The 23,131-nt window shown below is 44.8% G+C and overlaps 1 protein-coding gene across 3 annotated transcripts in view; it reads right to left on the minus strand.

Moving 5' to 3' along the window:
- Positions 1-239: 239 nt before the first annotated feature.
- LOC115151651 (paralemmin-1) overlaps positions 240-23,131 on the minus strand; it is a 76,274-nt gene continuing 53,382 nt past the window's right edge. Inside the window, exons 4-10 of one of the 3 annotated variants that reach the window (XM_029695766.1) lie at positions 22,402-22,523; positions 21,143-21,251; positions 17,768-17,789; positions 17,561-17,638; positions 17,039-17,116; positions 7,696-7,827; positions 240-5,652 (exon numbers count right to left, since the gene is read on the minus strand). In XM_029695766.1, the coding sequence (XP_029551626.1) occupies positions 5,048-5,652; positions 7,696-7,827; positions 17,039-17,116; positions 17,561-17,638; positions 17,768-17,789; positions 21,143-21,251; positions 22,402-22,523 (1,146 nt within the window). In that variant the 3' untranslated portion in view covers positions 240-5,047. The remainder of the gene's footprint in view (positions 5,653-7,695; positions 7,828-17,038; positions 17,117-17,560; positions 17,639-17,767; positions 17,790-21,142; positions 21,252-22,401; positions 22,524-23,131) is intronic. The other 2 variants (XM_029695767.1, XM_029695769.1) reach the window with 2 other exon arrangements.

Consider the following 23,131-nt stretch of genomic DNA (forward strand, 5'->3'; position numbering starts at 1 on the left):
AACATTTCATTTTGGTGGATAGGTGGACAGGGCCTTCATAGGAAAGAACTGTGAGGTTTTCACAATGCAGGCCTTCGAGAGCCTTACAACTTTAGACTAAGAACTGAGGCTAAAGACACACACATGAACAAACACACACTCACACCAGCACCCACCTTCATCTGTATTGACTAAGGAGACAACACATTTCAAGATGGAGGGAGAAAACGCAGAAACAAAACAGAGACCGAGAGAGACCATTGAAGCACGTCACATTTTTATTTGTCGTTTCCTCTACAGCACTTTCCAGTTTGTGAGAAAGCAGATCTTCGCAACTACAAAGCATAAGAAGAGCAGCAGTGTGTTGACACCCACTCTATTACCTGGGCCCTTCACTGACTGACTGCCATGAGCACAGAGATCTAGGAGTCTACACAAGAGGACGAGAGAGCGACAGACATTTATATGTTGATATTTATATATACATTTACAAAAAAGATGCCTGACCAGGGGCCAGACTACAAGGCATTGGGGGTGTGTAGAGAGAGAGAAGTCGGAAATGGAATGTAAATATTGATAAGAACCAACAGGGGGCGCTGTTGCAGAGCAAGAGTCATGAGGTAACCATGGCGCTGTGTGCAGACAGTGGGAGGGGCTGGGGTTGCCAGGGGCGACAAGCCTCACTGCTGCTACACCAAGGTCAGCAAGAGGGAGGGACCGAGGAAGGAGAAGTATTGGGTATTCAAAATGAGCTTGAGTCACCCTTCACCACAGATCTAGGATCAGATTACCTAGCCCCCAATCCTAACCTTAGCCATTAGGGATAAATCAAATCTGACCCTGCATCAGTGGTTAAGAGTAAATTCCACCCACTGCTCAGTAGGTTAGGATGGATCAGCACTTTAGTGGAGATGTTCATGCAATCATTACCCTTCATAAGAACATAATTGGCATTCATTATCCTTCATTGACATTGACGTTCGTTAACCTTGAAGCTCAAAGTTGTTGAAGGCAGCAAAATGAACGGTGTGAATAGAACAGACAAAATGAACACTGTGTCATGTTGCTTTCCAAGTCACTCTCAAAGTGCCAAGTAATTCTTTCCTCTAAAGAAATGTTATGAAGGTGTTATGCAAGTCCTTTTTTAAGGAACACTATGGGTTTCAGTTTGACCACCCTACAGTAAGTGCATTTGTACAGTATGTTTGTGTTAGAACAAAGAGATGTTTGACTGTTCATGTTTTTCAGTTTTGAGATGAATGTTGCATGTTATCCTGAAAGAAAATCTTTAAAAACAGAACACCTAGTTGTTGCTTCAAATAAGCTTGGAATTTAACTGATTAAACACTTCCTTGTTGAGGTGGGTCTAGAAAATGACTCTTGCTTACACTATTTCCTATTGCAAATAGAAATATCAGTGACTTTCTTGAAACACAAGCTGCAGAAAATTCTATCTAAACTTCGGCTGTCAGATATAACAGTATCAATGATTTAGCACCACAAAAACCCACAACCCACATATCCATCCCAACATGTGATCTGCTGCCATGTTGGCAGTGACAACATATGAAATCTTCTTTCCACCTTTCATATTGAAATTTACTAACCAAATCTATGCTAACAGCTACTGAGGCTGAGCCACACACATATATATATATGTCGTAAACTGTTAGCAAGCAGATATTTAGGAAATAAAAAGGCATAATCTTATGCAAAGGAAAGGGTGGGCCATGGTTTAATGCTTGGCCTTTGTGATATAGTGATGAACTAAAAGGCTCTTATCAGTGCTGCTGCTACTCCTCAATGCTATAGCTATATGATGATTTTGCTGATGCTAACGTTGGCAGCTTTCATGAATGGGAGTTCTTGCATAGATTTGGATCCAGCAGTGTGGGAATATTATTCGTCGAGGACTGGTCGTCAGCAATGCCTAAGCGAATTCGAAGTCAGTGTTTTTTATCGAACGTATTCTAGACCAACACTACAGATAGTGTGACTGTCCTATAGAGCAGTGATTCCCAACCAGAGCTACTAGGACCCCTGGAGGTACTTGGCCTATCCACAGGGGGTACTTGAGAAGACTCATGAGACCATAGGCCTACTGGTAAAATGCACATGAGGGGGTATTTCAGGGGTACTCTGGGCAGAACACAATTTAGTTGGTGGTACAGTAACCGAGAAAGGTTGGGACCACTCTTATAGAGTAACGCACATTTCACTGTGTCAGCTTTTTATGCTCCTTGCTGGATGCTGAGCAGCATATTGGAGGATGTGTCGGCCTATCAATGATTGCCCTGCCCTTTTGAATGCACATGAGGAAGTAGGATTGAAGGAGATTGGTAAAGTATATTATTTCATGATATATTTTACATGATCAAATTGAAATGCATAGATGTTCCATTTGGTTTCTTTCTGCAGTGCAATGGATTCTCCAGCATCATGTTGACAAGGCTTATCAGACCTGGTTATTTTTGATCTGTTCTCCATCATGTTCTTGATTTGAACCCTCACAAAGACATTAACCCTTTAAATAACATATAGAGCTCTATAAATATCAATGGGAAGGTATAAATACACATGGAACAATATTAAAAGAGGAATAGGCAAACATTATGCAAAGCTGGCCAACCTCTGGCTAAAGAGAGCTCACTTCTTGGACTCACTTCAAGATAATGCAGACCATCTTTGAAAACAAAATGTTTCTTTTATTTCGGATGCAAATAATAATACATGGACCAGGGTTACATATGAGCGTGTCAGTGAGTTGGTTGAAAAGATCTCTCCTAATTTACCTAATCCAACTCAACCAACTCAACTCACCACTGGGAAAAATACACTGGACAATGATAACATGCCCTCAGCTCAGCTGGAAATTTGGCTCCAAAATGGCAGAAATAAGTAAGATGTAAAGAATGCTATAGCTGCAGCTAACAAACACACACAAGCCAAGGAAAAGTAAAACACAGCTGTTCAAATGTAGCCACACTGCAAAAACATCTATTATTCTCTGAAAAGAAAAAAAAAATTGACAAATAATTGCAACACCAAATTTGGAGCAAAATTGACCACTCAGAGGAGGGTAGGAAAGGATTCTGAAAACTTCTTGGAATGTTGACGTTGAAATTCCCTGCTTTTTGCCTCACATGTCGATAGATAGATACCAGTGAGGTTGCAGAGGGGAGGACGGCTCATAATAATGTCTGGAACGGAGCAAATGGAATGATATCAAACACATGGAAACCACGTGTGTGGTGTAGTTGATACCATTCCACTGATTCCGCTCCAGGCATTACCACAAGCCCGTCCTCTCCAACTAAGGTGCCACCAACCTCCTGTGATAGATACACAATGAAAAGTAGGCCTACTTGAACTGTTTTCTTTGGTTTTGTTGACAAATGACAAAACCAAGGCCTGACAGTAGAGTTCAACCAGGAAAACAGAAAACCAAGTACTCTTATAATGAATCTCCTCCCACACAGACTCTGAGGGAAATATATGACCCCCGACCCCCATCCAAATGGCACTCATCCTCAATGTCTGAATGGAGCAAATTCTTGCAGTATTTGCAACACAGTTTGGTAGGATATGCGCTGCCGTTTAAAACAACAGATTATGCTCTTGGCACCAATTCCACAGTAGTTAATATCCAGCCGAAAATCTTCGGGACATTGGAAGGGCCTGTCCACGCCGACTAATATTTCAAAACCCAGCTGTTAGTTGCTAGGTCATAACATCAGGAGCCAGGATTATGTCAATGAGTTAATGAAAAGTAGTTAGTGTTATCACAAAGGCAGCTGTAAGCAACATTATTTATATTAAAGGGGCAGTGGTATTCTGGGTAATGTAGTTAAGTGGGGGTGACTCACACAAACATCAAGCCTTACAGAGGGGCATTCATTTCATCAGTCTCAAGCTTCGGTATGAATGACCTTCACACATGTTATTCAATTCATTACTATTGTCGTCGAACTAGTGTAGTTGATTTGGTTGCAGGGAAATCAGGGATAGTTTTTTCTTCCAGAAAGAAAATAGGTGATGGGGATTGTGGGTAGTGTAGTGTAGGATGATATAAGGACTAATGAGGTCATTTTAATCCAACACACACTCATGCATGCTCATACACACACGCACACAGTACTTCGATGTCATCAATATCACTGATGTCTCATTGCATGTCACTTCTAAATATCAGTGTTGTGTCTGTCTCAGACATCCCATATATCAGTGTTGTGTCTGTCACAGACATCCCATATATCAGTGTTGTGTCTGTCACAGACATCCCGTATATCAGTGTTGTGTCTGTCACAGACATCCCGTATATCAGTGTTGTGTCTGTCACAGACATCCAGAATATCAGTGTTGTGTCTGTCTCAGACATCCCGTATATCAGTGTTGTGTCTGTCTCAGCATTCCAAAGTAACTTTTCTTTTTTTTCTGGAAATCAAAATCCAAGAGAATTCTCTTACATAAATATTCCAAGTGTTGAGAAAATCATGTCCACGTTTTTATCTAAAATGAACTAGCACAGGACAGAAAAAAACGATGAATACCATGCTTCTGTCAAAAACACTTTCCAGAGGCCATTTTCAAAAAATAAAAAGTCAAATAAATATATCTTTAAAATAAACAATGTATATATATAGATATATAGAGAGATATATCTGTCCTTCATACAGAAAGTTAAGATTACACAATTCATGGTGGTGAATACGAGATGTCATTTAAAACAATGCTGGGTGAGTAAACGAACCCCTTCCTTTTCTATCTCCTCTCTCCCTCAGAAATCTCAAAGTGTGAGAAGGCAGGGATTGCTCCCCTTTGGCACAACCAAACCTGAAATAATAAAAAAGGTCAAAAGAAGGAAAGGAGATGATGAGATGATAATGAAATACTTCAAACGAAGTCGGGAAACAACAGCCGGCTATCAGAAGATAAACAACATGTACGCCTTTTTTTTCAGGGCGGGGGGAGGGGTTTGTTGGTTTTCATGACGTTATGGTTGTTGTTGGTTTGTCATTTCTCCTTGAAAAGTCAAGTTCCGGGGGGAATTCAGCCACACAACAGTTGCTCACATGATGGTGCAGCACTTGCAAGGCTGCTTCTCCTTGTTGTTGAGCTCAGTGGCACCCCCCTCTGGCTCACCCCCTTTCTCCTTTGCGGAAGATATCTCCTGGGGGGTCTTGGCGGGGTCAGCGGCGCTGCCGTTGGGTGGGGGCGACTGCTCTTTCTTGGCGCCTCCCTCGGTGACGGTCACGGTGGCTGGGGTGGGCCCCACCATCACATTCTTGCCCTCGCCGTCCTCGATGACCACCAGCTGGGCCTTGACGGTACCCTCCAGGCCCAGCACCTTGTTGGTCTCCGTCTCGTCCTCCACACTCTGGTAGCCCATGAACACCATAGTGACGGGGTTCTCGGCGCTGGCCTCCATCTCGCCTCCACCTGGCTGGGGACTAGCGCCACCTGCCTTGGCCTCCATGCCTGTGATCTCCTTCTTGGGTGTCGTCTGCTGCTCGGCAGCCAAGTCAGCATTGGTGGGGAAGACAGGGGCGGTGAAGGTGGCACTGGCGGTGGTGGCGTCACTCATCATGGACTCATCAGCTTTGTGGATGAGCTCGTCCACCTCGTTGGCGCTGAGCTGGTGGACCCCGTTCTCCCCGTTCACCTCGTGTACCACTGCGAGAGAGAGATGGAGAGAGAGAAAGGAGAGCGACAGACGTGTCACTAACAGAAGAGACTCATGAGAGCTTGGAGAACTAGACCCTGTTCAATTTGTTTTTAAATGCATCCTTCCGTGAAGCAATCATCACTGATCTGATATGACTGGACTGACCAAAGCCATGTCAGTCATGTTAGATCATTGCAAAACAAAGAGAGGGAGACTATTTAAGGCTATACCTTTTCCCCACAAACCTCCACCACAGGACAGTGAAGTGCACTGAAGCTGACCAGTAATGGCAGTAACAGTTAAATCACAGAGAAACAGGGGAGGGAGAAAAGCAGACGAGGAGGAGAGGAGAGGAGGAGAGCAGCTGAAAGAGTGCAGGGGGAACAAAGCCAATGCCACAGCTGCTGCATCATGAGCCCAGTGCTTGTTGTCTGTGTCTGGGAGGCAGAATCAATAATATGAGGTGGATGGATACGACTAGGAGAGAGTAGATCTACAATCTCCATACAGGAGGAGGTGGATGGATATGACTAGGAGAGAAAGTAGAGCTGCAGTCTGCATACAGGAGGAGACCAGACTGATCCGTGGAGAATGGACACCGAATTAAAACAGATTCATTTTGGTCTGTGGTCTGTGCGTGGGTGGAGTGTTCGACTTAAAACGCCTCATCTTTTCTAATTGGCTAAACGGATGGTTATGTATCCATCGGCCCATCAAAAGTTCAACTCATCTGAACTTTTGGTCCGTGAAAATGGATGGAAATTGTATAGACATCTCTGCTGACCATCAACTCCCATTGAGAAAGCAGTGGAAATCACAGCTATGGATAAAATCAAGGAGCCAGTCTGGCCTCGTCTTACACCAACACTAACTTTTGGCTATGCAGCAGAGGGTTCATTCTTCAGACATTCAGGGCACTATCACCAACCTAAAACCTTATGGGCTGGTTTCCCAGACAAAGATTAAAGCCTATTCCTGAACTACAAGTATACTCAATAGAGAATCTCCATTGAGAGTGCTTTTTAGTACACAAATAGGCTTAATCTGGGTCTGGGAAACTGGCTTTAGGAGGTCCAAACCTGACACTGCACTCCCAAAGAAGTGTGACGACCAGTGGGGATGTGTTGGGGGGGAGTAGCGAAGGGTCATGCCCAATACCAACAGGTGAACCAAAACAGCTACAGGGAGACCAACAGGACCATTTGAAATGGGTTTTGAATGTATTGATGTTTTTTTTAACCAATACATAATAGCCCAAGTTCACATTCACAAATATAACTATTGAAGCAGAGTTATTGGCTTAAAACTAGATCTATAAGTAGGGATGGATTTATTGGTCACCCTGCAACACTTTGTCATACTATGCTTAACTACAGATGTAGAATCTTAATTTGAGCCAGTTTGCTACAGCAGGAAAATAATAATGCATCAACAGGAAATGTAAATTATTATGTGGATTATAATGAATAGACATTTTTGAAGGGGTAAATACATTTTCATAAGGGAAAATCAAGCCTGAAATTTCTAAGTGGAAATGACAAACTTCAGAAGCCTGAAATACACAAAAATGTAAACATTTCCTGCATTGCTGGAAAGGTCTCCTGCAACAGGGTGATCAAATTAACATCCGACATCTGTATGTAGTTCTTTTCCTTCACGAGAAGTAAAATTAAGTAAAAAAATATCTACTGTCAATGAGTGGATTCAAGCCAATCATTATATGATACAGAGTATACGGAAGCTTTTATATAATGTGAAAATACATTATAAAGTTTATTGAACCACAAGATGTAGCCTATGTCTTTAATTGGCTACGATCAAACAAGCAATGTCTGTAATAACTATAATTTTAGGTAGACTTATCCAAGATAATATCTTAATCTTCAGAGAAAACGTTTACCGTCTTGTGATATTACTGTTATCAATTTGTTCTTGTGCATAAAATATTTAGTGATAGAGTCATAGCTGTTAACACTTCTCATAAAGGCATTCACTGTGCATGTCTTAACTGAGTGTCTCCTTTTGCTGTTGAAATCACGTTGGGAAATCACCTTTCTGGTAATCCTCATACACCTTGACCCCTTGCCCAGAGAGGTTAATGGGCAGCAGGGTGTTGGTGGACAACACCTTAGTCTCGCCCGTGACATTGTCCCTCTCAACGGTGATCTCTACTGAGTACATCGCTGGGTGCATTGGGTGTCAACAAGAGGAGATGTTAGGGCCCTGCAGAGTTGTCCTCTCTCACACACACACACACACACACACACACACACACACACACACACACACACACACACACACACACACACACACACACACACACACACACACAGTCATCCCACACATCTATATGTTACACACTACATAGCCTCTCTCTCTCTCTCTCTCTCTCTCTTTCTCTCTATCGTTTGTACTGTTATTTTTTTTTAAAGACAACCACTCTACACAACAATGCTACAATGTTCCACTAAAAGCCATACTAAATCAGTCTACACTAATAAGAACTTGTTCTCAACTAGCCTACCTGGTTAAATAAAGATGAAATAAATAAATAAATAAACACTAGCCACCAATCAGTATGCCCGTGTAACACCAACACACATGAAGTAAACATAATTACAATTCATGATATTCCTTTGACTGGGGTAGCTACTGGATGGAAAAGGTGAGCCATATGTTTCCTGAATTACGTGCACACCAGGTTGTAAAGAAAACATGCATTCTTTTTGCAGGTGCATGGTAACAGTTGAACAAGATGAAGGAAAAAGGAAACCGCACACTGCTCTTGATAGTATGTATCCTTATTAAAGATCAGTGATACTATCAAGAGCAGTGTGCGGTTTCCTTTTTCCTTCAAAGAAAGCATGTACAAAATGCATTTGGATAGTTATGCTATTAGGCCACAGCTGACACTGTGAAACTACTTAGCTTTTTTGAAAGCAACACTATAATTTGACGTAATGTGCACACTGTGTGTGAATCTAACGCTGCCATGACGACGGCGGAGCTGCGTTGCCTAGGCAACATCGCATCGTCTGATGATAACTACATATAGGGTATCTCCACTGTGAGAACTGAATACTCAGTATACCATCTATTTACAAGCACTACTCTACTTGTTTTAACCCCTTTAGTCACAAATCGCATTGAATGTCCACAGGAATGAACAAGAACAGACCAACACGCAGGCAAAGAGACAAACTCACACAAACTCATACACACACCCAAACAGATAGACAAACACAGAGACAGACAGTTGATCACTGTGAAGATTAGGACAGAAGACAAATGTTAGGGGAAAATACAATACAGAAACACGACTGAGAGTGATAACAAATAGAGGACATGAAATACAGTATACCAAATCACTTCAGAGAATGCAACATGTTGTATGGCATTCTCATTGATTTTGTCTTCTCCTAAATACTTAGCTATGAGTACTTAGCTGTGATCAAATACCCAAGTGGTCCGTCATTAAAATAGTTCCTCCCACGTGACTATGTACCTTACCACCCACACATTCAAATTCACATAGTGAATTCAGGCACTACAGTACACTCAGGTACTACAGTACATTCAGGCACTACAGTACATTCAGGCACTACAGTACATTCAGGTACTACAGTACATGCAGGCACTACAGTACATTCAGGTACTACAGCACATGCAGGTACTACAGCACATGCAGGTACTACAGCACATGCAGGTACTACAGCACATTCAGGTACTACAGCACATGCAGGTACTACAGCACATGCAGGTACTACAGCACATGCAGGTACTACAGCACATTCAGGCACTACAGTACATTCAGGTACTACAGTACATGCAGGCACTACAGTACATTCAGGTACTACAGCACATGCAGGTACTACAGCACATGCAGGTACTACAGCACATTCAGGTACTACAGTACATTCAGGTACTACAGCACATGCAGGTACTACAGCACATTCAGGTAGTACAGCACATTCAGGTACTACAGTACATTCAGGTACTACAGTACACCCTTTTCACATCATGGAACTGGTAGATGTGTCCTGTATCATGGGGTGGCAGGTAGCCTAGCAGTTAAGAGTGTTGGGCCAGTAAGCGGAAGGTCGCTGGTTCCAATCCCTGAGCTGACTAGATGACAAATCTGTCGATGTGCCTTTTAACCATATTGTTCCTGTAAGTTGCTCTAGATAAGAGAGTCTGCTAAATTACTAAAATGTAAATGTATACCCCATAACAGTCCCTCTATATTGATCCCCCATAACAGTCCCTCTATATTGATCCCCCATTACAGTCCCTCTATATTGATCACCCATTACAGTCCCTCTATATTGATCCCCCATTACAGTCCCTCTATATTGATCCCCCATTACAGTCCCTCTATATTGATCCCCCATTACAGTCCCTCTATATTGATCCCCCATTACAGTCCCTCTATATTGATCACCCATTACAGTCCCTCTATATTGATCACCCATTACAGTCCCTCTATATTGATCCCCCATTACAGTCCCTCTATATTGATCCCCCATTACAGTCCCTCTATATTGATCCCCCATTACAGTCCCTCTATATTGATCACCCATTACAGTCCCTCTATATTGATCACCCATTACAGTCCCTCTATATTGATCCCCCATTACAGTCCCTCTATATTGATCACCCATTACAGTCCCTCTATATTGATCCCCCATTACAGTCCCTCTATATTGATCCCCCATTACAGTCCCTCTATATTGATCCCCCATTACAGTCCCTCTATATTGATCCCCCATTACAGTCCCTCTATATTGATCACCCATTACAGTCCCTCTATATTGATCACCCATAACAGTCCCTCTATATTGATCATCCATTACAGTCCCTCTATATTGATCCCCCATTACAGTCCCTCTATATTGATCATCCATTACAGTCCCCTTGTATTGTATTGTTCCTTATCAACGCATCTAGCTGCTAGATATCTACAGTATATCTATTATTTGTTTATAATAATCATAATTTGGGTGGTGTTTATATGTGTCTTGTTACACACTCTGGATGGACACTTGTACAAGAGTGTAACGGAAATGTGTTTCATGCATATCCCAACTCCCCGTGAGACCCTGCAGGGAGTGGGGTATATCCCAACTCCCCGTGAGACCCTGCAGGGAGTGGGGTATGTCCCAACTCCCTGTGAGACCATGCAGGGAGTGGGGTATGTCCCAACTCCCCGTGAGACCCTGCAGGGAGTGGGGTATGTCCCAACTCCCTGTGAGACCATGCAGGGAGTGGGGTATGTCCCAACTCCCCGTGAGACCCTGCAGGGAGTGGGGTATGTCCCAACTCCCTGTGAGACCATGCAGGGAGTGGGGTATGTATAGGGTATGGTGATCATACTATGTTCCTTTCTTAGTTTATAGTTATTTAGCTGTTATTTAATGGCCGTATTACACCAAAATGTTACCAAAACAAACCAATCCAGGAAAGCGTCGGCAATTTGCATTTAATCCCAGCAGGTGTTGATGAAACCAAACAATAAGTAGCCCCATTCCACCCCCCTGCTCAGAAAGGGTTCTCTAGGTGGGAGATGCATGGGGACCTGGGCTCAAGAAGTAAAATAACTCATTAGTCACTCCCTCACTGTGGAGTATGGCCCTTCAGTGGAATCCCTCTCTCTCCTTTCAGGGCTACTGTGAGGCTGATGAAAGTCAATGTTTAATTAAGGGGGACAGAGGCCCACATGTAAGGAGAAGGAGGAGGAGGAAGGAGGGCCAAGGACCCCAGTGTGATACTGCTGAAAAGCCCCCTAGAGAGGAGATGAAGCTGTCCCCAGCCATTTGTAACTGTAATTACAATATCCTGAGCTATACTGAGGTGTTGTGTATGACAGTGGGGTAAATTGCCAAGCATTCAGCTATTTTGCTGTCATTCAATGAAACTGTCATCAAAATGACGATTTGATGACGTGTTAGATTAAATGTGATACTGCTGAGAGCACAATTAAGGAGCTACTGCCTGGCCATTCAAACTGGTTGTGTTCATAATAATGAGATCCACTGAGGAGTTACATATTGATGTAGCAGGTAGCCTAGTGGTTAAGAGCATTGGGCCAATAATCAAAAGGGTGCTGGTTTGAATCCCCGAACTGACTAGGTGAACAATCTGTTGATGTCCCCTTTAGCAAGGCACTTAACACTAATTGCTCATCTAAGTCGTTCTGGATAAGAGCGTCAGCTAAATTACTAAAAATGTAAAAATGATAGATTGTTGAATTGTTATGTGCCCAATCCAGTTAGGTGCCAATGCCATTTTGTGCAAAATTAAGATTTAGATTATGGGTTAATGTGAGATTCTCTAACACTGTAATATCTATCAATGTCAATGATTATTTGGTAATCACTGTTTTTTATTAGAAAAATCCTGAATGTAACTAAATTATATGAAGCTGACATCAGATTGTCACGATTCCCACCGACGGTGGCGCCCCCTCCTGCTCGGGTGGCGCTCGGCGGTCGTCGTCACCGGCCTATTAGCTGCCACCGATTCCCTTTTGCTTTTCCCTTTTTTTATTTTGTGACACCTGTGGTCAATTAGCCATTAGAGGGGCTATTTAGTTTAGCTGGCCCGCTCCTGTTCGTGCGGGATTAATGATTGTTTCTTTGACAGACGGCTTATGTTCGTGTCGACGTTGTTTTGACGCCGTATGTACTTTCTCCCGTGTGTGGGAACATTTGTTTTTTGTGTGAGTGTATATTAAAAACACCACTACCCTGTGTTCGCTGCTTCCTGCGCCTCATTCCTCCTCCACGACTACCAAGCCGTAACAGAATCCCGCACCAAGATAAAAGGCATGGAATCAGCGGGAGCAGCGGCCACTCCTCTGCCCTCGATGGAGGAACGCGTACTCCACCACACGACAGTCCTCCATCGCATCGGATCGGCAATGGACCAGATGATGGAGAGGATGGACCGATGGGAGAGAAGTGGTATCCTCTCTCCACCTCCACCTCCCCCGATACAGCCATCTTCGCCCCCCATGACGTCTGGCTCTGGCGCGCTTCGTTTGGCGCTCCCGAGGGAGTACGATGGGGCGGCGGCTGGGTGCCAGGGATTTTTGCTCCAGCTTGAGCTGTACCTGGCCACCGTCAGACCTGCTCCCACGGGGGAGGAGAGCGTGAGTGCCCTCGTTTCCTGCCTGACGGGCCGAGCTCTGGAGTGGGCTAATGCGGTCTGGAACGGTCCAGACTCGGTGAGGGACCACTACCCAGAGTTCACCCGCCGCTTTCGGGCCGTGTTCGACCACCCTCCGGAAGGAAGAGCGGTGGGTGAACGGCTGTTCCACCTCAGGCAGGAGACGAGGAGTGCCCAGGACTTCGCGCTGGAGTTCAGGACCTTGGCTGCTGGGGCGGGGTGGAACGACAGGGCCCTCATAGACCACTACCGCTGCAGTCTCCGGGCGGACGTCCGCAGGGAGCTGGCCTGTCGGGACACAGCTCTGTCCCTGGACGAGCTCATAGATGTTTCCATACGACTGGACAATTTGCTGGCTGCCCGCGGGCGTTCGGAGAGGGTCCTGCCCGTTCCACCCCCGTGCACCCCCGCCCCTACCCCTATGGAGGTAGGGGGGGGCCGTGCAAAGGGGCACCGGAGGAGGTGGCTCCTCCTGCACCAGCTGTGGTCGGAGAGGACACACGGCCGACCGGTGCAGGAGGAGCCAGTCTGGGAGTCGAGATGGCAGGCAGAACACTTCTCGGTCACCTCAGGTGAGTCAGCACCAGATTCACCCAGACCTTCTTCGCCCGGTTTAGGTTTACCATCTCCTATAGACCGGGTTCCCTGAATACTAGGGCCGACGCGCTGTCCCGTCTCTATGACACGGAGGACCGGCCCATCGATCCAACTCCCATCATTCCAGCGTCTAGGCTGGTAGCCCCTGTGGTATGGGAGGTGGACGCGGACATCGAGCGGGCATTGGTGTTAGAACCTGCGCCTGCGCAGGTGCCCTTGGGGCGCATGTATGTGCCGCTCGGTGTTCGTGATCGTTTGATTCGGTGGGCGCACACGCTACCCACTGCGGGTCATCCTGGTGAGGCGAGGACAGTGCGGAGTCTAAGGGGGAAGTACTGGTGGCCCACCTTAGCTAAGGACGTGAGGTCCTATGTCTCTTCCTGTTCGGTGTGTGCCCAGAGTAAGGCTCCTAGGCATCTACCAAGACGGAAGTTACAGCCCCTCCCCGTTCCACAACGACCATGGTCGCACCTGTCCATCGACTTCCTGACAGATCTTCCCCCCTCTCAGGGGAACACGGCGATTCTGGTGGTTGTGGATCGGTTCTCTAAGTCCTGCCGTCTCCTCCCATTGCCCGGTCTCCCTACGGCCCTGCAGACTGCGGAGGCCCTATTTACCCACGTCTTCCGGCACTACGGGGTGCCGGAGGACATTGTCTCTGATCGAGGTTCCCAGTTCACATCCAGGGTCTGGAAAGCGTTTATGGAGCGGCTGGGGGTCTCGGTCAGTTTGACCTCCGGTTATCACCCCGAGAGCAATGGGCAGGCGGAGAGGGTGAACCAGGAGGTGGGCAGGTTCCTGAGGTCGTATTGCCAGGACCGGCCAGGGGAGTGGGCGAGGTATATTCCCTGGGCTGAGTTAGCCCAGAACTCACTTCGCCACTCCTCTACTAACATATCACCCTTTCAGTGTGTGTTAGGTTACCAGCCGGTCCTGGCACCATGGCACCGGAGTCAGACCGAGGCTCCTGCGGTGGAGGACTGGGTCCAGCACTCCAAGGAGACCTGGAGAGCCGTCCAGGACTCACTAAAGGAGGCCAGTGCGCGGCAGAAGAGGAGTGCTGACCGCCACCGCAGTGAGGCGCCCGTGTTCGCACCGGGAGACAGGGTCTGGCTCTCGACCCGGAACCTGCCCCTCCGCGTGCCCTGCCGGAAGCTGGGGCCGCAGTGTGTGGGGCCCTTCAAAGTCCTGAGGAGGATAAATGAGGTGTGTTATCGGTTGCAACTCCCTTCCTATTACCGTATTAACCCCTCGTTTCATGTGTCTCTCCTCAGGCCGGTGGTAGCTGGTCCCCTTCACGAAGATGAGGTGCCGGAGGTCCCTCCGCCCCCTCTGGACATCGGGGGGTCCCCGGCGTACAGCATACGGGCCATACTGGACTCGAGACGCCGGGCGAGGGGCCTACAGTACCTCGTTGACTGGGAGGGGTACGGCCCGGAGGAGAGGTGCTGGGTGCCGGCGGCGGACGTCCTGGACCCATCTATGTTGAGGGAGTTCCACCACCTCCGTCCGGATCGCCCTGCGCCTCGCCCTCCGGGTCGACCTCGAGGCCGGTGTCGGCGCGCTGCGGGAGCCGCGCGTCAGGAAGGGGGGTACTGTCACGATTCCCACCGACGGTGGCGCCCCCTCCTGCTCGGGTGGCGCTCGGCGGTCGTCGTCACCGGCCTATTAGCTGCCACCGATTCCCTTTTGCTTTTCCCTTTTTTTATTTTGTGACACCTGTGGTCAATTAGCCATTAGAGGGGCTATTTAGTTTAGCTGGCCCGCTCCTGTTCGTGCGGGATTAATGATTGTTTCTTTGACAGACGGCTTATGTTCGTGTCGACGTTGTTTTGACGCCGTATGTACTTTCTCCCCTGTGTGTGGGAACATTTGTTTTTTGTGTGAGTGTATATTAAAAACACCACTACCCTGTGTTCGCTGCTTCCTGCGCCTCATTCCTCCTCCACGACTACCAAGCCGTAACACAGATGCTGTACTCAGATCTATGTTAAGAGGCATCTACGGTACCAGTCAAGGGTTTTTCTTTATTTTTACTATTTTCTACATTGTAGATTAATAGTGAAGACATCAAAACTATGAAATAACACATATGGAATCATGTAGTAACCAAACATTTTTGTATATTTGAGATTCTTCAAAGTAGCCAACCTTTGCCTTGATGACAGCTTTGCACACTCTTGGCATTCTCTCAACCAGCTTCATGAGGTAGTCACCTGGAATGCATTTCAATTAATAGGTGTGCCTTGTTAAAAGTTAATTTGTGGAATTTCTTTCCTTCTTAATGCGTCTGAGCCAATCAGTTGTGTTGTGACAAGGTAGGGTGGTATACAGAAGATAGCCTTATTTGGTAAAAGACCAAGTCCATATTATGGCAAGAACAGCTCAAATAAGAGAAATGTCAGTCCATCATTACTTTAAGACATAAAGGTCAGTCAATCAGGAAAATGTCAAGAACTTTAAAAAAGTTTCTTCAAGCGTAGTCGCAAAAACCATTAAGCGCTATGATGAAACTGGCTCCCACGAGGACCGGCACAGGGAAGGAAGACCCAGAGTTACCTCTGCTGCAGAGGATAAGTTCATTAGAGTTAACTGCACCTCAGATTGCAGCCCAAATAAATGCTTCACAGAGTTCTAGTAACAGACACATCTCAACATCAACTGTTCAGAGGAGACCGCGTGATTCAGGCCTTCATGGTCGTATTGCTGCAAAGAAACCACTACTAAAGGACACCAATAACAAGAAGAGACTTTCTTGTGCCAAGAAACAGGAGCAATGGACATTAGGCCTGTAGAAATCTGTCCTTTGTTCTGATGAGTCCAAATCTAAGATTTTTGGTTCCAACCGCTGTCTTTGTGAGACACAGAGTAGGTGAACGGATGATCTCTGCATGTGTGGTTCACACCATGAAGCATGGAGGAGGAGGTGTGATGGTGTGGGGGTGCTATTCTTGTGACACTGTCTGTGATTTATTTAGAATTCAAAGCACACTTAACCAGCATGGCTACAGTACCACAGCATTCTGCAGCAATATGCCACCCCATCTGGTTTGCGTTTAGGGGGACAATGACCCAAAACACACCTCCAGGCTGTGTAAGGGCTATTTGAAAAAGAAGGAGAGTGTTGGAGTGCTGCATCAGATGACCTGGCCTCCACAATCACTTGACCTCAACCCAATTGAGATGGTTTGGGATGAGTTGGACCCGAAAAGCAGCCAACAAGTGCTCAGCATATGTGGGAACTCCTTCAAGACTGTTGGAAAAGCATTCCTCATGAAGCTGATTGAGAGAATGCCAAGAGTGTGCAAAGCTGTGATCAAGGCAAAGGGTGGCTACTTCGAAGAATCTCAAATATAAAATATATTTAGATTTCTTTAACACTTTTTTGGTTACTACATGATTCCCTGTGTTATTTCATAGGTTTGATGTCGTCACAATTTTTTTTACAATGTAGAAAATAGTAAAAATAAGGAAACACCCTTGCATGACTAGGTGTGTCCAAACTTTTGACTGGTACTGTATGTTCAAGACTGGGAAAAAAAGGAAAAAGAGAGTGAAAAAGCAGCATTTCTCTAAGATGTCTCTCTACAGTGTGTCTCAGTATGTGATCTACAGGATACCGAGACTCACCTGTTCTCATTATATCTGATGCACCTCCGGACATGTCCAGATGAGGGCTGTTGTGCACTTTGAGCACTTCCTTGACCTCTATAAGCAGTCAAGGAAGTGGGGTGAGAAATAGAGATGGAGATAGAGAGGGAAAGGGGGGGAGAGAGAAAGAGACAAACACAGAAGAGGTGCCCAGGTTGGGACAAAGACAGATAAAGAAGACTCTAATGGAATAGTATTGAGATGTCTTCCATTTATGAAAAAATGGGCTCTATTGCATGTAAGATTGCACAGATGCAATTTACAGTATATGATTAATATAATCAGTCAATAATGTCTCAATTGACTACGAATCAGTTAATACATTCCTGAATGAAACAGGAATATATTCCTCAATTCTTTTTTTACATTGAAAGGAATAACATCACCTTAATATGCTAGCATGACATTATAATGTAGAGTGAATCTAGAGGCAAAGCATTTCGCTAAGATGTCGCTCTACAGTGTGTCTCAGTATGTGATCTACAGGGTACCGAGACTCACCTGTTCTCATTATATCTGATGCACCTACGGACATGTCCAGACGAGGGCTGTTGCTTCCTTTGCACACTTCCTTGGCCTCTATAAGTGGTCACCGAACAAGGAAGTGGGGTGAGAACGAGAGAGGGAGGGAGAAAGAGAGACAAACACAACAGACTTGTAAAAGAGGAGAAAGAGGTGAGGAATAAGATGTGAATGAAGTTGTGTTACCTTGAACAGAGCCTGCAGGAGCCTGAAAGAGAGAGAGAGAGAGAGAGAGAAAACAGTATTTTAATCCATTCAACATAGAGCATCAAACCCAGAAAACGAATGATCAAACCCAGAAAACACATGATCAAACCCAGAAAACACATGATCAAACACAGAATATACCGTATCAAATCATGCTTATATGCTAGTGAACATGTAAACTGTTGTAGGGCGTATAGAATGAGAGAGGGTGACCCTTGTGTCAGTGACTTGCTGGTGCCAAGGCACAGCATGATGATTTAATCACAATTTATGGCATTCTCCGGATGGATGGCCATATGTTTACACATCATAGGAGTGAAGCACACCTACGCCCGCGGCTTTATCCAGGCAGAGACGTTCCTCCGGTGCCCCGGGGTTACTGGCGCCCTCAGAGGAGCGAAGGCTGATTCAACTTGAGTTGACATAAATAAATGTAACTGTATGAATTTAATTATCACATTTTTATTATTTCAGTAGCTCATAAAGAGCTGTCCATTTTGACATGACACACTGTATTGGATACGTTATGGATTTCTCTTTTCAGAGTTGCGGTACTAAACTGTTTCGCTGGACGGTATTCCATTCAAAGCGGGAGCGGGACATTTATTTAGACTGAGTTGTGTTGATTAGATTAGGTAATGTGTGTGAAGCTGTATGCCTTTAGTTTCTATTGTTTCTGGACACTAGGGTGACGCTAATTAAACGCTGGGGGTTATTGAAATCGGGTTCCGCCCTAGGTAGGATATCATGAAGTTGAGTTGCTCCGTTTATTGAGTCATTGTCGTTGCAATCTCCTGGCTATACTTGTATCGCCATAGTTGCAGTGTATGCTATGTTTCAGACTTTGATAAAAAAATGTACCTTACATTGAAGGCTTATGGTATGCACTCTTTTGATAATTGTATTCTTATTGCAGTACTTTTAAATTGGATGCATACTGTAGTAATATTCATATTTTAGGGTAATATACTTTGATTGAAATAAAGGTCTAATGGTAAACCTCTTAAGGATCGGCCCCTTTTTAAAAAATTTCGCCTAAAATGACATACCCAAATCTAACTGCCTGTAGGTCAGGCCCTGAAGCAAGGATATGCATATTCTTGGTACCATTTGAAGGGAAACACATTGACCTTAGGGGAAATGTGAAAGGAATATAGGAGAATATAGCACATTAGATCTGGTAAAATAAAATACAAAGAAAAAAAACAATTATTTTGTATTTTTTTGTAACATCCTCTTTGAAGTGCAAGAGAAAGGCCATAATGTATTATTCCAGTCCAGATGCAATTTAGATTTTGGCCACTAGATGGAAGCAGTGTATGTGCAAAGTTTTAGACTGATCCAATGAACCACTGCATTTCTGTTCAAAATTTTGAAGCAAGACCGCCCAGATGTGCCTAATTTGTTTATTAATAACTTTTCATGTTCAAAACTATACACTCTCCTCAAACAATAGCATGGTATTCTTCCACTGTAATAGCTATTGTAAATTGGACAGTGCAGTTAGATTAACAAGAATTTAAGATTTCAGCCAATATCAGATCTGTCTATGTCCTGGGAAATGTTCTTGTTTATTTTACATTTATTTAACTAGGCAAGTCAGTTAAGAACAAATTCTTATTTTCAATGATGGCCTAGGAACAATGGGTTAACTGCCTTGTTCAGGGGTAGAACAACAGATTTTTATCTGTGTCAGCTTGGGGATTTGATCTTGCAACCTTTCAGTTATTAGTCCAACACTCCAACCACTAGGCTACCTGCCGTCCACTAGGCTACCTGTTACTTACAAGATCATGCTAATTGCATTAGCCTACATTAGCTCAACCGTCCCGCAGTGGACACACCGATCCTGAAGAAGTTTAATTGCACTACACATGTGCTTGGGATTCCACCTCTACTCTAAACTTGACTCAATTCATTTAATTCTAGAGCTCAGTTCACTAGCGCTTTTCCATCCTGAAAATGTATTTCAATTTCAGAAAGAATTTCAATCGCATAAAAAACCCTGAAATAATTTGTATAAAAATGTCTCTTTGCTTCTCTGACGGCTCCAGAAAGGTACCATCACCTGACCCCGAAAACTATAATGTGTCTAGAAATGTCTAGATACTTTGAGCTGATTGCTTTCAGTGTAAACTTAAATGACTAAAACCAGATATACAGTATGTGAAAAGATAATGAACCTACAGAATATATTTTTTATCATATAATCTGTGAGAACTATTACCAAAAAAAAAGCTTGACAGTCAGGGAGAATTGGCAATTCCAAAAACAATGAATTTAGCAATATAGATTTTGTTATTATGTTTGAGCAAGTTAAGAACAAATTCTTATTTACAATGACAGCCTACCCCAGACAACACTGGGCAAATTGTGCACCGCCCTATGGGACTCCTAATCACAGCCGGTTGTGATACAGCCTGGAATCAAACCAGGGTCTGTAGTGACACCTCTAGCACTTCAGATGCAGTGCCTTAGACTGCTGCGCCACTCGAGTTCTCCTGACACCCCACAGTTTTGAGGTATTGGATTTGCTTCTTGAAGAGACACTCTTATTCAAATCCATAGCTACATAATGAATGAACATTGTGTCACATATTTAACATATTTCTTTGAAAACCTAGTTTGAGGGAAGGAATATATTTTCCATTGAGGTATGCCATAAAAACAATGTCCGACAAGGAAGCAAGAAAAACGACTGAGGTAGAAAGAGATGCCACATTATATAAGAACCTTCCCTTTGAGGAAAGCGGTGCCAGCATGGATGGTTTGAGGAAGTGGATATTGACTCGTGAAGGAAAGAGCCAATGAGTTCAAGAAGGAGACAGAAGAGACAGAGCATCTTTTCTAGCCATTGCTATGAAACCCCCATGCTAAAAGCTGCCCACTGTGTGCTGTCAATATAAACTTCCCCTTTGGACAAGAGCCCCCCTCCCGTCAACAACTCTTCCCCATACACTGCTTGTCAGACCCAGTGTCTGACTCTCCGGGCCCATCCGGACTGTCACTAATGATATTACTGATGGCATAATATCGAGATGGCATTTGCTCAAGTGGACATGTCACTGTCAGTCCATCACAAGGGCAGTTACTGTACACACAGAGCTTTTTGCTTTCATTTATGACCCAAGGCTTGCTCTGGCAGTCCGGCTCCCCCCTTCCCTCGATTCCCACCCCCCTACTTCAAACATGCCCCCCAACTCACTCACTCACACACACGCCCCCCCTCCCCTTACCCTTCACACACACACACACACACACACCCTAGACAAATACTCGTGTCTCTAATAGTGTGTCAGTGTCCGGTGGACTTGCGATGTCCAGCTGCCCTCAGGGGGGTGGGGGGGGGCTCACTTTGTTGTCGGCAGTCTTGGCTTCCTCCACCTTGGCTGCATCTGTCAGACTCTCTTTGGTGGATGTCACCGACACGCCTGTCTCCAGCTCCTCCAGTTCCTGCTCCAGTCTGCAGAAAAGGGATAAACGTGATCATTCACACACAGACATGGTCAGTGATGTACACGAACAGTTTGACAATGTGTTCCAAGCCAGATGTAGTATTTCAAAGCAGTTTGGGATTTATGTCTAGTCTATCTAAAATGTTTGTTATTTTGGGTAACGATGCACACAATGAGGGCTTTATAGAGTCAGAAGATACAACCCATCACACCCAACTACAGAGCTCATCCCCTGGGAAGGTGATACACTGATATTTTTATCTAAAATGAATTGATCAGAGCCAAAGAGAAATACCCATGAACTATCCCTTTAAATGCCCTCATATTGTTAAATACCAAAACAACCTCACTGGGGCCTTCCTGGCTACGGCCTATCTAACAGAAGCGCTTATTTGAGATAGGGACAATAGCTTCTCCTTAGCATTATCCCATTCTGTATTCTCCCTAGCGCCGGCATTGACATCGGCCATTGTTAGCTGCCGTTGCTCATTGGGAGTTGTGACAGTTTAGTGCCAGTGTTGCCCCAGTCTGAGCCCCAATACAGCCAGCCAGCGCCAGCGTTCTGCCAGGGCTGGGCTGCAGCAGCCAGGAGGAATTTAATCAGCGAAATGGACTGCCAGAGAAGAAGATTGATGACACTGTTTTGCTATGAGTGAGAAAGAAAATGGTTGGATGGAGGAGGGAGGGGGTGCGAGTGGAAAGGGGGCTCTTGGCTACTGGGTCTCCTTTTTGTACTGGAGAGATTGATGAGTGCTGTTCCAGACGTTGTCTATGTTCGTCTCTCCACCAGTGAGCACCCCCATTACTGCCTCCACCATTCCCCCCACCCCCTCACCCACTCTCTTAAGTCTGGCTAGTTTTGTCTAACTGGTATTGAGTGCTTTGCAGCATCTGATAGGCCTATACTCCTTTCCAGCTAAGAGTACAACTTATGTCTTATTAAAATGTTTCAAAGAAATGTTGCAAAAGGGCCTCAACCATAGCAAATGTGCTGCGCCTCATTGCCAGAGAGCCGGCATGGAAAAATTAAATAGAGAGAACAGGATATTAGGATTTGACCACGTTAAGAGCAGGTTTTGCCTGGTTAAAGACTGGTGAACTAAAGATATAGAGTGAATCCAGAAACATATAAAGGTAATTCCTGGGTTGTAGACGTACCTAATGATGTTCTCCTCCATCCCCTTGAGCTTGTCCTCGTCCTCTGCTAGCTGTTTCTTGGCCTCGTCCTGCTCCGACCCAGCAGCTCCGTCTAGCAACCATTTTTCCCTCAGGGACTTTTGCTGGACAGGACAGAAGAACATAGGAACATCAATCACAGACTGTCTGATATCAAATTACTTTTTGTTGAAATGTGTTTCGTGGTAAAATGTGTGAAAGAGATAACACATTGGAAATTGTAAGTCAGGAGTGTCAAACATTTCTGGCCCCATAAGCAAAATTACATTGACAAGAGTGCCTTTTCTAGAGGACAGAGACCTTGCAAAATAACACAATGAGACACTATTGTCCCCCCAGATGTTTTTAAAGATATCCTGATCTCTGGCTCATGAACTATAAGGTGTAGGTGCATTAGGTATAACATTAGCAACTGTTTCTTTTTCAGCTTATAATGCTTCATTTTAGGACTGTTTTGTGGAGAGCGGACCCTTTATCAGTCTATATACTGACAGAAACAAGGGTATGGTTAGGGTACAGTATTGTTTCCCTCGGGTACAAAAAGATCAAAACACACAATGTACCTGTCGATACCTTTTAGGGTACATAACCGAATATAACGGAACATTTTTGTAACCAATATTATGAATATAAAGGTACAATCATCACACATTCTCAAAAAAAGGGGTATGGTGAAGGTACATTTCTGTTTCCCAGGGTGGTGTAGATTAGT

Source organism: Salmo trutta, chromosome 17, assembly GCF_901001165.1.
Source record: "Salmo trutta chromosome 17, fSalTru1.1, whole genome shotgun sequence".
NCBI lineage: Eukaryota > Metazoa > Chordata > Actinopteri > Salmoniformes > Salmonidae > Salmo > Salmo trutta.